General features: G+C 50.5%; 1 protein-coding gene across 3 annotated transcripts in view; it reads right to left on the bottom strand.

Moving 5' to 3' along the window:
• Window positions 1-12,514, bottom strand: part of ABTB2 (ankyrin repeat and BTB domain containing 2) — a 137,709-nt gene that overhangs the window by 18,112 nt on the left and 107,083 nt on the right. For 2 of the 3 annotated variants that reach the window (XM_036426664.2, XM_036426666.2), the window contains exon 3: window positions 8,458-8,671. In XM_036426664.2, coding sequence (XP_036282557.1) covers window positions 8,458-8,671 — 214 coding nt within the window. Of the gene's footprint in view, window positions 1-8,457; window positions 8,672-8,830; window positions 8,850-12,514 lie in introns of those variants that run through there. The other variant, XM_045577691.1, reaches the window with a different exon arrangement.

The following is a 12,514-nucleotide window of genomic DNA, read 5'->3' on the forward strand; positions in this document are numbered from 1 at the left end:
TGCTGCCTTCCCCGGGCCGCAATTTCTCTGAAAGCGGGGACTGTTTGCTCACTGATGTTTCCCAGCCCCCAGCACAGCAACCCATGTTTGAAATCCTTGCCCTGACTGAGGCTGGAGAGGTGTAGTCAGTGGATGGAGCGTCGGCCTGTGGACTGAAGAGTCCCAGGTTCGATTCCGGTCAAGGGCATGTGCCTTGGTTGCGGGCACATCCCCAGTAGGGGATGTGCAGGAGGCAGCTGATCGACGTTTCTCTCTCATTGATGTTTCTGGCTCTCTATCCCTCTCTCTTCCTGTATCTAAAAAATCGATAAAATATATTAAATAAAAAATCCAATCTCTGAGTGTAGAAAGGTGCAGCACAGATGTTTCTCCCGGGGCAGCGCCCGCGGCTGCCCCTTTCCCGGGGGGTGGGGGGGGTGGGGGGGTGGTGTGTGTCTGCTTTTACTGTAGGGCTCCGGGGGTCTGAGTCAGGCTCCTGAGCTTGTGCAATAGGGAACCTCTCTATCTTCCGTTCTTGGAGGCTTGAGTTGGCCTGGGTATTGGCAATCGGTTCTTTTTAGCAAGAGACACACACACGGCCCAGGCAAAAAGACGGGCATTTCCTGGGAGAACTTCCTGCCGGGGCACGGCCTCCTGGGGCAGGTGGCCGGCCGGGGTGAGGCCGTCTCTGGAAGGGAAGGCAGCGAGGATGCTGGGATCCAGCCTCACAGGGAGGGCAAGGGCCGATGTGGTGCTGTACCTGTCCCTGTGCCCTTGGGCCCCGGTGGAGGGGACACAGCCATGGTTTGGTAACTGGGCCTGACTCTAGGGTGGCATCCCATGTGGGCGGGAGGGTAGAGATTCCAGTGGAGACGGCACCCAGGCCGCTGCCCCTCCGCCCTTTCTCACGCCCCCCCATCCTTTCTCTCACGGCAGGGAGGGCCCTGGGAGCTGTGAGGTCCGGGGGCCCTGACCCACTTCTCAGGCCAGAGCTCCCGGCACAGCAAATGGGCGGGCGAGCAGCTGGTCCAGCAGGCCGGGTATCGCTGCTGCCCACACACCTGGAATGCCGGGGTGTGAAAGCAGGCCTCTCTCCTCTCTGCCGGGTGCGGCTCCCCCCGCCTGCCGGCCACACCTCCCCTACGGGGCCCACTGCTGCCATTCAGGAGACCGGCCTCCTGCCGCCCGCCCAGCGTCTGTGGTGGCTGGAGAGACCACACACTTTCGCTCCATATGGAAGCCAGACAGGAGAAGGCCTCCGGCTGCTCAGACGCACGCCCTCCCAAGGGCGCTGTCACCAGCACCCGCCTCTGCCAACGCGGCGGGCATGCAAGGCCCGACCGCTGGCTTAGCTGCTTCCTTCACCCCAGACACCTGCTGTGCAGCCGGCTGAGGGGCTTGTTTAGGGTTTCCGGGTCGGAATTCCTGTTTGGATCCACTGAGTGCAATCACACAGCTCCCACCTTCCCCACGTCCCACCGTCTAAGGCAGAAAGATGACCTCTCACATGGTCAGGTAAAGAGTCTTCAGAAACTTCTAGAAGGAGGCAGGGGCATGGGGCTCTGGAGGCCTAACAGAAATGGGCAGTGAAAGGGGGACATTTTTGATGGCAATGAGTGGCTTTGACCCAACCAACCAGAGAAAGAGGAGAACACGGTGCAGATTCCACACCAACCCTGCTTTCTGCACTCACATCCCAGCCGCAGCCTCAGGCAGGACCCCGCATGGGCTTCTGGGCAGCAGCGCCCCCTGCTGGGAGGTGCGGAGGGCCTGAATGTGCCAAGTAAGCATGAGGCCATTGTGCACACAGGACCCTCTCACACATCCACCCCGCGAGGCGGGAATTGTCATTCGTCTGCATTTTACAAACGTGGAAACTGAGGCTGCGAGAGGCTTAGAGACGTGTCCTAGGTCACAGAGCTCACCCATGGTGATTTGTCTGAGTTGTAAAAAAAAAAAAAGATTCTTGGGTCTCTCATAAGACCACACTACCCCCCACAAAATGCTGAGCCTGCGCAGTGGATGGAGGCTCACCTCGCCACTCCGCCCAAACTCCGGCTTCTGCACCCACAGCCCCATCAGCCCCTATGCCGGCAGGAACGGGAGGCTGGGCTGGGCTCCGAGGTCAGAGGGTGCACATGGACCCCCGAAGAGCCTTCTTCCCCCAAATCTCAAATATTCAAGTAGCAAGCAGGGCACGGACGGCTGTCGGAGGCGGCTGGTCCAGCGGGAGGAGGAACAGCTGAGCGCTGCCCGTCGGGCAAGCAGGAGCAGGCCCGAGGAGGCCCAGCCCGATGCCAGGTTCCACGGGAGCTCTGCTGCCCCAGCCTCCTGTCTGCAAAGCCAACGGCTCAGCCTCCGAAGGGACCTTCCTTAAGAAAGGAAGTTCAGTTCTCTGCAGAGGGGTTTTCCAGCAATAACAGCGGACAAAGGGCATTGTTGCTGCCGGGTTATACAAACACTCCACACGAATGAGGCCCCGGGGCCTGGCAGGTCCCCCTGTGAGGACCGGTGGGCCCGACAATGGGACAGGAAGTCATCTGCAGAGGGCAGCTTCCCAGGGCACTTGCCAGTGGCTGGGCCAGGATCCTGTCCCATCTCCAGCCCGATGCCTGGCACGGCCACTTCCTCTGTCTGCCTCAATCCCTGACCTGTTCCCTTTTGGATGCTGAACAGATAGAGACCCTCCCTCAGGCTGGCCTCCCAGGACCAGTGAACTCAAGTCTGTTGGAGAAGAGGCTCGGAGTAGTTGAGACCGAGCTGCCCCAGCCATGCTGGGTCAAGGAGGTGCTGACCGAGAGAGCCGGCTTCTGGCATCTTGCCTTTTGCTACTGGGAGCCGGGCGGGTAGCTCACGTTGGATCATGTGAATTCCCTGTGCTGTTATAATCGGGACTCCCCACCTGCACTCAGATCTGCTCTTCCTCGCTGTGCCCTTGGGTTCTCTGCTGACCCTTCCCCTCAAGGCCTTGGTCTGCTCACCAGTGACAGCAATGGCTTCTCCAAGAGCTCATGTGAGGATCTGTCAGACAGCTTGCATCTAAAGAGCTTTATAAACTGCAAAGCTTTGTCTAGATGCTTCTAGCCCAGGCAGAAATAAACCAGAGCACCTCACTCCCAAGCGTAACACTGAGCAAGGACCACCCACCACATGTAGGTCTGTGGCCAAACCACCTGGCGAGGGGCCTGGGGCCCGGGACACCAGTAACTCCAGAAAGTTGCTCCACTCCCTGTTTGGTCTCTGAACCCATAGGCGATGAAATCCAGTTTTTTGTTCTTTGAAATCCTTGGGTGGTGCGTTATGATAAATCTGAAGTCTGTACATGTGCTTGTCCAAAACAGTCCTCATTGCCTTCGTCCTCTGTGACATCTGGTCTACCTCGTCTACTGGCCCGGCTCCTGCCAGGGCTGAGTTAAAAGGGAATTAAGGGCAGGGACTGAAGAAGGCATGGATGAGAGGGAGGGAAAACCTGCCTTTGAGGGGTGGTGATATTTAAAGTCACCGCTGCTCTTGCATTGCTTATGCAATGGACAAGATTTAGCCATTCTAGTGCTTCCATAGGTTTGTGAAAACTAATTACACTGACAATAGCTGCTGCCAGGTGTGAAGAGTTCACTCTGTGTGCTGCGTCCTTTAGATACACGACCTCATTTGATCCCACAAAAACCTTTGGAAGTAGGTCAAGCCTCTTTCCATTTAAAAAGCTGGGGAAACCGAGGCCTCAGAAGTTAAAGAACTTCCCCAAAGTACACAACTGGTAAACGGCAGAGCAGAGACCCTGTATTACGGTTGTTGACTTTAAAGCGTCCAATCTTTAGGCTCTACGACCTATCTCACTAACTGAACAAAATATTTTACTGCCCTACTATGTGCTAGGGACTGTTCTATGTGCCAAGGACACAGTATGTCTATACTTCCGGTTTAAATGCTTAACCAAACTACTTTCAAAAACGCCAACTGATTGGAACTGTAATGAATATGTAATCAGTACAGAAGTTCCCTCTCTGGTCTTTGAACATTATTCCCTGTCATTAAACAATGTAGGATGATATTAAGGCTCTTTGTTGATGTACTCCTCCTGTTTTAACCATGTTCTTAGACATTACTCTAGGTTATGATTGTTATTTCCCAGAGTTTCATTCATCTTTCAAAGTGGTTCAAGATCATTCATTATGAATTCCAAGTGTTTATTAGTTCTGATGGGAAAAGAAATGGAAATATTAGTACAATCAATTCTAGAGCAGTGGTTCTCAACCTTCCTAATGCCACAACCCTTTAATACAGTTCCTCATGTTGTGGTGACCCCCAACCATAAAATTATTTTCGTTGCTACTTTATAACTGTAATTTTGCTACTGTTAATGAATTGTAATGTAAATATCTGTGTTTTACGATGGTCTTAGGCGACCCCTGTGAAAGGGGTCGAGACCCACAGGTTGAGAACCGCTTCTGTAGAGCCATCAGAAAACACAGATATTTACATTACAATTCATTTGTAATATTTACATTACAAAAAAAGACCATCAGAAAACACAGATATTTACATTACAATTCATTTGTAATATTTACATTACAAAAAAAGACCATCAGAAAACACAGATATTTACATTACAATTCATTAACAGTAGCAAAATTACAGTTATAAAGTAGCAACGAAAATAATTTTATGGTTGGGGGTCACCACAACATGAGGAACTGTATTAAAGGGTTGCAGCAGCTGAAACCGGTTTGGCTCAGTGGATAGAGCGTCGGTCTGCGGACTGAAGGGTCCTGGGTTCGATTCCGATCAAGGGCATTTACCTTGGTTGCGGGCACATCCCCAGTAGGGGGCGTGCAAGAGGCAGCTGATCTATGACTCTCTCTCATTGATGTTTCTAACTATCTCTCTCCCTTCCTCTCTGTAAAAAATCAATATATTATATTTAAAAAAATAAAATAAAATAAAAAAGAAATTGCAAAGCTTTGAAGGCAAGACCAAGTAGAATCTAAAAATAAAATAAAATAAAATAAAATAAAATAAAATAAAATAAAATAAAATAAAGGGTCGCAGCATGAGGAAGGTTGAGAACCACTGCTCTAGAGACAGGTAAGTAAAGGTGACACATAAGCAAGATGGTTTTGGAGGGTGATGGAGAAGGACTGGCAGCGGGAGAGACAGCTTCTGCACTGCAGACCACAAACAAGTCACTGCAGGGTGTACCGGGTGGGCCAGTCTGGGGACCACATGCAAACAAGTCCTTAATTCACCCAACAGCTATTCCTCTTCCTTTTACTGCCATTTTAGGCAAACAGATGGGAATTTAATGCAAAAAACGAGACGAGGAGAAGAGAAAAAAGAGCTTAACGCTGCAAATCTTCTTGAAATGGCATTTAAGGGAGCCACAGGCAGCAGAAAGAAGCCACCAGCACCATCATCTCTATTATCTATAAGAAAACACTTTCGCAAGCTGAGCAGAAGCTTAACGAGCCCCTTCTTCAGACTGAGCACATGGCCCATTGGGGCGCCTCCGAGTTATATAAAGTGCTCGCGGGGGACCCCCACCCCTGCACCTGGAAAGGAACAAAGAGGTGCCCCTCTCCGGGCTCTGCACCTCACTTGTGTCGGGGGCATTTCCCCAGAATAGGGACTCCCCCAAGGGAGTAGGCACTGCTCAGCTCTCCACTCCACACAGGAGGAAACTGAGGCTCAGAGGTGGGGAGTAGTGCTTCGATCACAGCCAGGGCACCTCTGAGGATGCTCGAAGCCCCCCAACAAGCATTTATTTAGATCCATGGTCGACAAACCGCAGCTCGCGAGCCACATGCGGCTCTTTGGCCCCTTGAGTGTGGCTCTTCCACAAAATACCACTGCCTGGGCAAGTCTATGTTGAAGAAGTGGCGTTAGAAGAAGTTTAAGTTTAAAAAATGTGGCTCTCAAAATAAATTTCAATCGTTGCGCTGTTGATGTTTGGCTCTGTTGACTAATGAGTTTGCCGACCACAGACCTAGATAAACAAGTACTGTGTTTCCCCGAAAATAAGACATCTTCCGAAAATAAGACCTACTTACAGATTTCCTTCTGAGTGAAATATAAGGCATCCCCCCCAAAATAAGGCCCCCCCAGGCTAAACATGAGAGATTTGGTCCACTGATTCTGAAAGAAATGGAGTCACAAGAAATTCACCAGGAAATTCAGGAATTGGATTGTTATGATGATGTTCCAGAAGATGACGACATGATTGTCATTGAATAAATGAGTAAATTCTTGATACTGTAGGATTCAGTTTGTCTGGTTTGTGTTGACAACTACCGTACTACCGTACCGTATACAGGTAATAAATTTCCTTTATTTTCATTTAACAATAAATGTGTACCGTATACTTCTTCATGAAAAAATAAGACATCCCCTGAAAATAAGACCTAGTGCATCTTTGGGAGCAAAAATTAATATAAGATACTGTCTTATTTTCGGGGAAACAGGGTATTAGTGATAAATTAAAAACAAACAAACAAACAAACAAACAAACGACACCTAATTTTTGTGTTTTTAAAATGTAGATCCATTTGTCATGAAATATGCACTTTGAAACAAGCAAAGTCCTTCTGGGACTTTCATGGCTCATGCCCGCCTGCCTGTGGCTGTCTCCTAGGCCCAGTCCCAATCCCAGGTTGTCCCGATGCCACCCCACTGCTCCAGCCTTTCTGAACATCCTCCTGAACACGACGACGGCTGACCTACTGTGCGCCAGGCACTTACGAGTCTAAGTACTTCACGTGCATTCACTCAATGAACCCCACAATGCCCCAGAGGCGGCACCACTATTCTCACGCTAAGAAGAAGAGACCGAGGCACAGAAGCCCAATGACACACCCATCCACCTACTAGTAAGCGGCAGAGCCAGACTGGATCAGGCCAGCTGCAGGGTCTGCAGAGCCAGACTGGATCGGGCCGGCTGCAGTGTCTGAGGGCCGACCTAGGATAGTACCATGCCACCAGCCTCCTCCGCCACTGTCCGCTGGTTTGCTCTCATTTGTTCCCTTCTCTCTTGTCTTTTGCCGCCCTCATTAGGCTGCAGACTCCATCCCATAAGCCACTGTTCATAATCCTCAGGCCCCTTCCCCGCGGACCCACAGACGTGTGGGAGAAATGCGAGTTAGTAAGTGAAGCCCTTTAGATGCTTTCTGTCTCTATTTGTGCTCCGTGATGCTAGCTATAACAAGCAGTGGCGTTTGTAACTCGTTGCATTATTAATTACTATTAGTAGCAGTGGTTACCGTATTTTTCGGACCATAAGACGCACTTTTTCCTGGGGGGGAAAAAGTCCCTGCGTCTTATGGTCCAAATATAGCCTACACATATACTTTAAAAAAAAAAGATTTTTTACTTGCCCGGCTCTGTGTGGTCTCTGTGTGCTTGCCCGGCTCTAAAATGGTTCTAAATGCTGCTGTTTACTTTACAGGGTTGATTACATGTGTTTATGACTGTGATGTTGGGTTTTAATGCACATAAAATATTTTAGGACACTATTTGTTTCAGAATCTTTTTTTCTTCATTTCCCTTCTCTAAAAACTGGTGCGTCTTATGGTCCGGAGCGTCTTATGGTCCGAAAAATACGGTATATTCTTGATGTCAACAGCAGTATTAGCAATTGTTTTAGTAGCAGCATTCCTGGCCTAGGTGACACTTGAGACCACATTTTAAGAAATGTCATGCTACACCAGAGAAGGACTACTGGGGATATCAATGAGAAGAGGCATCCTGTCTTCAGGCTGACATGGCCCCACGTGCGTCCGCACACACGCCCCTCACTGGGCACACCTGTGTACAGCACACACCTGTGTATCTGTTCTGAGCGCCCTGCCCAGGCCTCCCTGCCCAGGCTTCCCTGCCCCAGGCCTCCCTGCCCCAGGCCTCCTCACCCCAGGCCAAGAAAGGGCTGGAATGCCATAGAGAAAACACTAGCGTGGCAGCCAGCAGGCCTGGGACTCTTTAACCGCTGGCCTCCTGGAGACCGAGTCACCTGCCAGGGCCGTGAGGTCTTGTCTGTAAAATGAGCAGATGGAGCAAAAACATGCCTCAAGCCCCTCACAGCGATCTGTCGTCAAAAGAGGTGGCAGCTACCCCTGACGAAGGCCAGTTCCACCCACTGTCCTCAGCGCTTTTCCTCAGAGCACCAGCTCACGGGCTCCTCACCACCACCTTTCCCGGGAGGTGTGAATGCCCCATTTTAGAAAAGAGGCAACTGAGTTTCTCAAGAGTCCAGGAGGTGGGTGCTAGAGCCGGCAGACCCGAGACCGAGGCCGGAGCCCACATTCACTGAGCCCCGTACCTCAGCCCAGGTCAAACAATCCCCCTGGCCTTCCCCACCGGCATCCCAGCCCACCCGGTGCCAGCCGCCTCCTCACAGGCAGGGAGGCAGGCACGCACCCGTCGGTCCACGCACACTGGGCACCCGTCCCCCCCCCCCCCACGGGGGTGCAGCCCCAGGAAGACCCCTACCGCTCATTGTTCAGGGCCATTCTCGGGGGTTCCAGGTTGGGGTTCTCCATGGACTCCATCTGTGGGCACCGCAGGAAGTAGTAGAGAGTGTGGAGGGCGTCGGGGGACCAGGTGATGGGCTGGGGCGGCTGGCGGGCCTGCCGGGCAGGGCTGGAGCCGGGACACAGGAGGCGGCGCCCCTGCATGTGGTGCATGGCTCTGGACACCAGGTCACCTGCCGGGGGAGGAGGGGGGGCAGAAGGGAGGAGAGGAGAGAGAAAACAGAGTCTGAGTTCACGGCCCACATTCTCCCAAGAACCACATTCTCCCAAGAATGCTTGCAGCTAAAGCCCTCTAATTACGGCCTGCCCTGGGCGGGGGCGGGAGCTGTCACCTAGACACGCCACCGCCTGGTTTCCCTTTCACTTTCGGTCTTGCCTACACAGCTGAGCGAAACACCGGGCGGCCCGCCCCTCCGGAGCGCAGGCCGACTGTGGTTTCTTTTTCGACATCCCCGCTCTCTCCACCACCCCACGGCCTCGCCCCAGCGCTCTGACCAAGGGAACCCTCTGGGCCTCCTCTCCCAGCCTCCCACAGCCAGGGCCAGGCGCAGGGACGCCCCTGTGCTGTCTGGTGCAAAGGCCCAGGCACTTCGGTGAGGACGCTGCCTCAATCCCCCTCCCATCAAGCAGAAGCACCACCACCATCGTCCGCCGGGCACTCACCCCGTGCTAAGCATTCACTTTCCTAGAAATAGGATTTGATGTGATTCTTAACATGCCGGGGGCCACGTCTTATCCCCTTTTTATTTTATTTTATTTATTTGAAAAAATATATTTTATTAATTTTTTACAGAGAGGAAGGGAGAAGGATAAAGAGTTATTGGGTCGGCAACTAAGTAATTGCGGATTTTTAAAAGAAAATCAAAGACAATTTTTTTATGGAACTAAATAACTTTATTCTGTAATGTATTACCCATTTTGATCAATGACCTTTTGCCACCTTTCAGGCAGCATCATAATCCCACGTTCAAAAAACTTCTGGTTTTTATTAGCAAAAAACTGAATCAGGTACGATTTGACATCATCATCATTATTGAAATTTTTACCATTCAAGGAGTTTTGTAAAGATCGAAACAAAAAGTAATCAGATGGTGCAAGGTCAGGACTATATGGTGGATGTGGCAAAACATCCCAACCAAGCTCCATTAATTTTTGCCGAGGGACCAAAGATGTGTGTGGCCTTGCATTGTCATGATGGAATACAACACCTTTTCGATTTGTCAATTCGGGCCACTTTTCTTTAACTGCATTGTTTAATTTCATTAGTTGTTCAATGTAGACATCAGAATTGATCGTTTGGTTGGGTGGTAAGAGTTCAAAGTAGACAATTCCTTTGTAATCCCACCAAACTGATAACAAAACCTTCTTTTGATGAATATCAGCTTTTGATGTTGTTTGAGTTGGTTCACCTGGCCTGCTCTACGATCTTTTCCGCTTGATATTGTTGTAAACAACCCATTTTTCATCGCCAGTTATCAGTCGTTTTAAAAATGGATCATTTTCATTTTGTTTCTTTAGCAAATCGCAGCTGCTAATGCGTTGCGTAAACTGTGATTCTTTCAGTTCGTGAGGAACCCATGTATCGAGTTTTTGAACATAGCCAAGTTGTTTTAAGTGATTTTCAATGCATGTATGTGATACATGAAGCTTCTCTGCAATCTCACGTGTTGTACTGTGACAGTCCGAATTGATTATTGCTTTGATTAGGGCATCATCAACTTCAACTGGACGACCAGAGCGTTTTTCATCTTTGAGTGAAAAATCACCAGAACAAAATTTGGCAAACCAATTTTGACACTGCCGTTCTTTTAAGGCTTCGTCACCATAAACAGCACATAACTTTTTATGAGCTTGGGATGCGTTTTTCCCTTTGCGGAAATAAAAAAGCAAAATATGACAAAAATGTTCCTTTTGATTTTCCATTTCTCAACGAACGCCAAACAAAAACTACAAAACAGATCAAAAAACTTTTTTTACTGATTAACAGCTGAATAGCCAACTATCAAATAACAAAATGTGTTTTACATTTGTACTACGTCTGCAAACCTAAAAATTCAACTGAAGCCATATATGTGTGAAACCCGCAATTACTTAGCTGCCGACCCAATAGAAAAATTGATGAGAGAGAATCATCGATTGGCTGCCTCTTGCACACCCCCTACTGGGGATGTGCCCAGCAACCAAGGTACATGCCCTTGACTGAAATCGAACCTGGGACTTTTCAGTCCGCAGGCTGATGCTCTATCCACTGAGCCAAACCGGTTTCGGCAGTCCCCATTTTACAGATGAAGAAATGGAGGCTCAGCTGGTGAACAAACACGGACCCCGCACGTTTGACTGCTCACAGGGAGGCTGTGGTGCACCCGGAGGCTGTTCACCAGCTGAGGTCAGGGGGCTGGGTCATGGTCTACATTGGAAACCAGTCTGTGAGCTGAGCCGGGGCCTGGGCTGTGGGGTCTCAGGGCCCCACGTCCTGTGCTGTGTTTCTGCCTTTTCAATATCACCCCGGCCCAGGCAGGAAGCTCCCAGCATTGTGTGCGGCCACAATGCTGAGAAAGGACGGGGGAAGAGGCCCCGGGCACCTGCAGGCCCCTCGGTTCGGGGACGAGTGGCGCCCATCCATCCTCCTCGGGCCTGGGAACGCAAGGGCCTCCCCGGGGGGCAGTCTTCCTCCCATCAGGACATGGCTGACCCCGAGGGGGGAGGAATATGCAGGCTGTCATTTGGCAGGTAGTGTCATTCAATGTATGGCAGGACCAAGTCATTCATTTATGCAGTTTATCTTCACTCTGCAGCCTCTCAGAGACTGGTACTTTTTAAAAAAAAAAAATAATATTTTTATTAATTTTTTACAGAGAGGAAAGGAGAGGGATAGAGAGTTAGAAACATCGATGAGAGAGAATCATCGATCAGCTGCCTCTTGCACACCTCCTACTGGGGATGTGCCTGCAACCCAGGTACATGCCCTTGACTGGAATCGAACCCGGGACCTTTTAGTCCACAGGCTGACGCTCTATCTACTGAGCCAAACCGGTTTTGGTGAGACTGGTACTTCTAACACAGGGGTCTTCAAACTTCTCTCATTATGAGAATCACCTGGTGGAGTTGTTAAAACACAGATTCCCGGATCCCAATGATAAGAAGTGCTATCAGGAATCTGTGTTTTAACACCTCCACCAGGTGATTCTCATAATGAGAGAAGTTTGAAGACTCCTGTCAGATGCCCAGCTGACACTTAGAGAATGAAGAAAGAGCCTCGCCCCTTTATTTCATTTTAACATACAATGTCGGGGGCTTGATTTGAGCTCATTCGCTGCCACGACAGCCACAGCGATGGTGCGTGGCTCCTATGTGAGCAGGGACAGTGGCCCCCCTGGAACTGGAGATCTCCACTGGGAAAGAGTGTGTCCCGGACCCCAAGGTCCTCACTCCTCTCCACACACCTGACTGTTCATCCCTGCAGCTGTGGCTCGGCTCTCTGGGGGCCTCCTGGCAAACCCCACCCTCCGGCCAAGAGGGTGGAGAGCAGCAAGTTACTGACAAAAGGCTCCCATCCCATCCCCAAGACTCCGATGTAATGGGTCTGGGGCAGGGCCCGGGCATCTGGACTTCGTAAAAGTCCCCCCAGCGAATCTATGGCCCAGCGGGGTCTGAGAATCTCTGGGTAAGTGGGTGAGAGCATAGATCCCAGCGTCAAGTCAGGGCTCTGCTGCTTCCAATCTTACACACATTGCTGACCAGAGCCTTGGTTTCCTCGTCTGTAAAACGGGAATCATCACAGCTCACCTCTAAACTGTGCGGATCCCAATCAATAAATAATAGGTGGAAATCACTCCACAACCTTCCCTGGCACAGAGTAAGTACTTGACAAAGGTTAAGTACAACACCACTTCGATTCCTGGCCTGCTCCTCTCACCCCTCTATCCTGCAGGCCGTTCCCGTGGCTTCCTTAGTTCCAGGACCTCTGTCTACAGTCCTGCGCTGCCCCACATTTCCCAGGACAGGAGGCCGGGTCC

This window comes from Pipistrellus kuhlii, unplaced genomic scaffold, assembly GCF_014108245.1.
Source record: "Pipistrellus kuhlii isolate mPipKuh1 unplaced genomic scaffold, mPipKuh1.p scaffold_m20_p_9, whole genome shotgun sequence".
In the NCBI taxonomy this organism is placed as follows: domain Eukaryota; kingdom Metazoa; phylum Chordata; class Mammalia; order Chiroptera; family Vespertilionidae; genus Pipistrellus; species Pipistrellus kuhlii.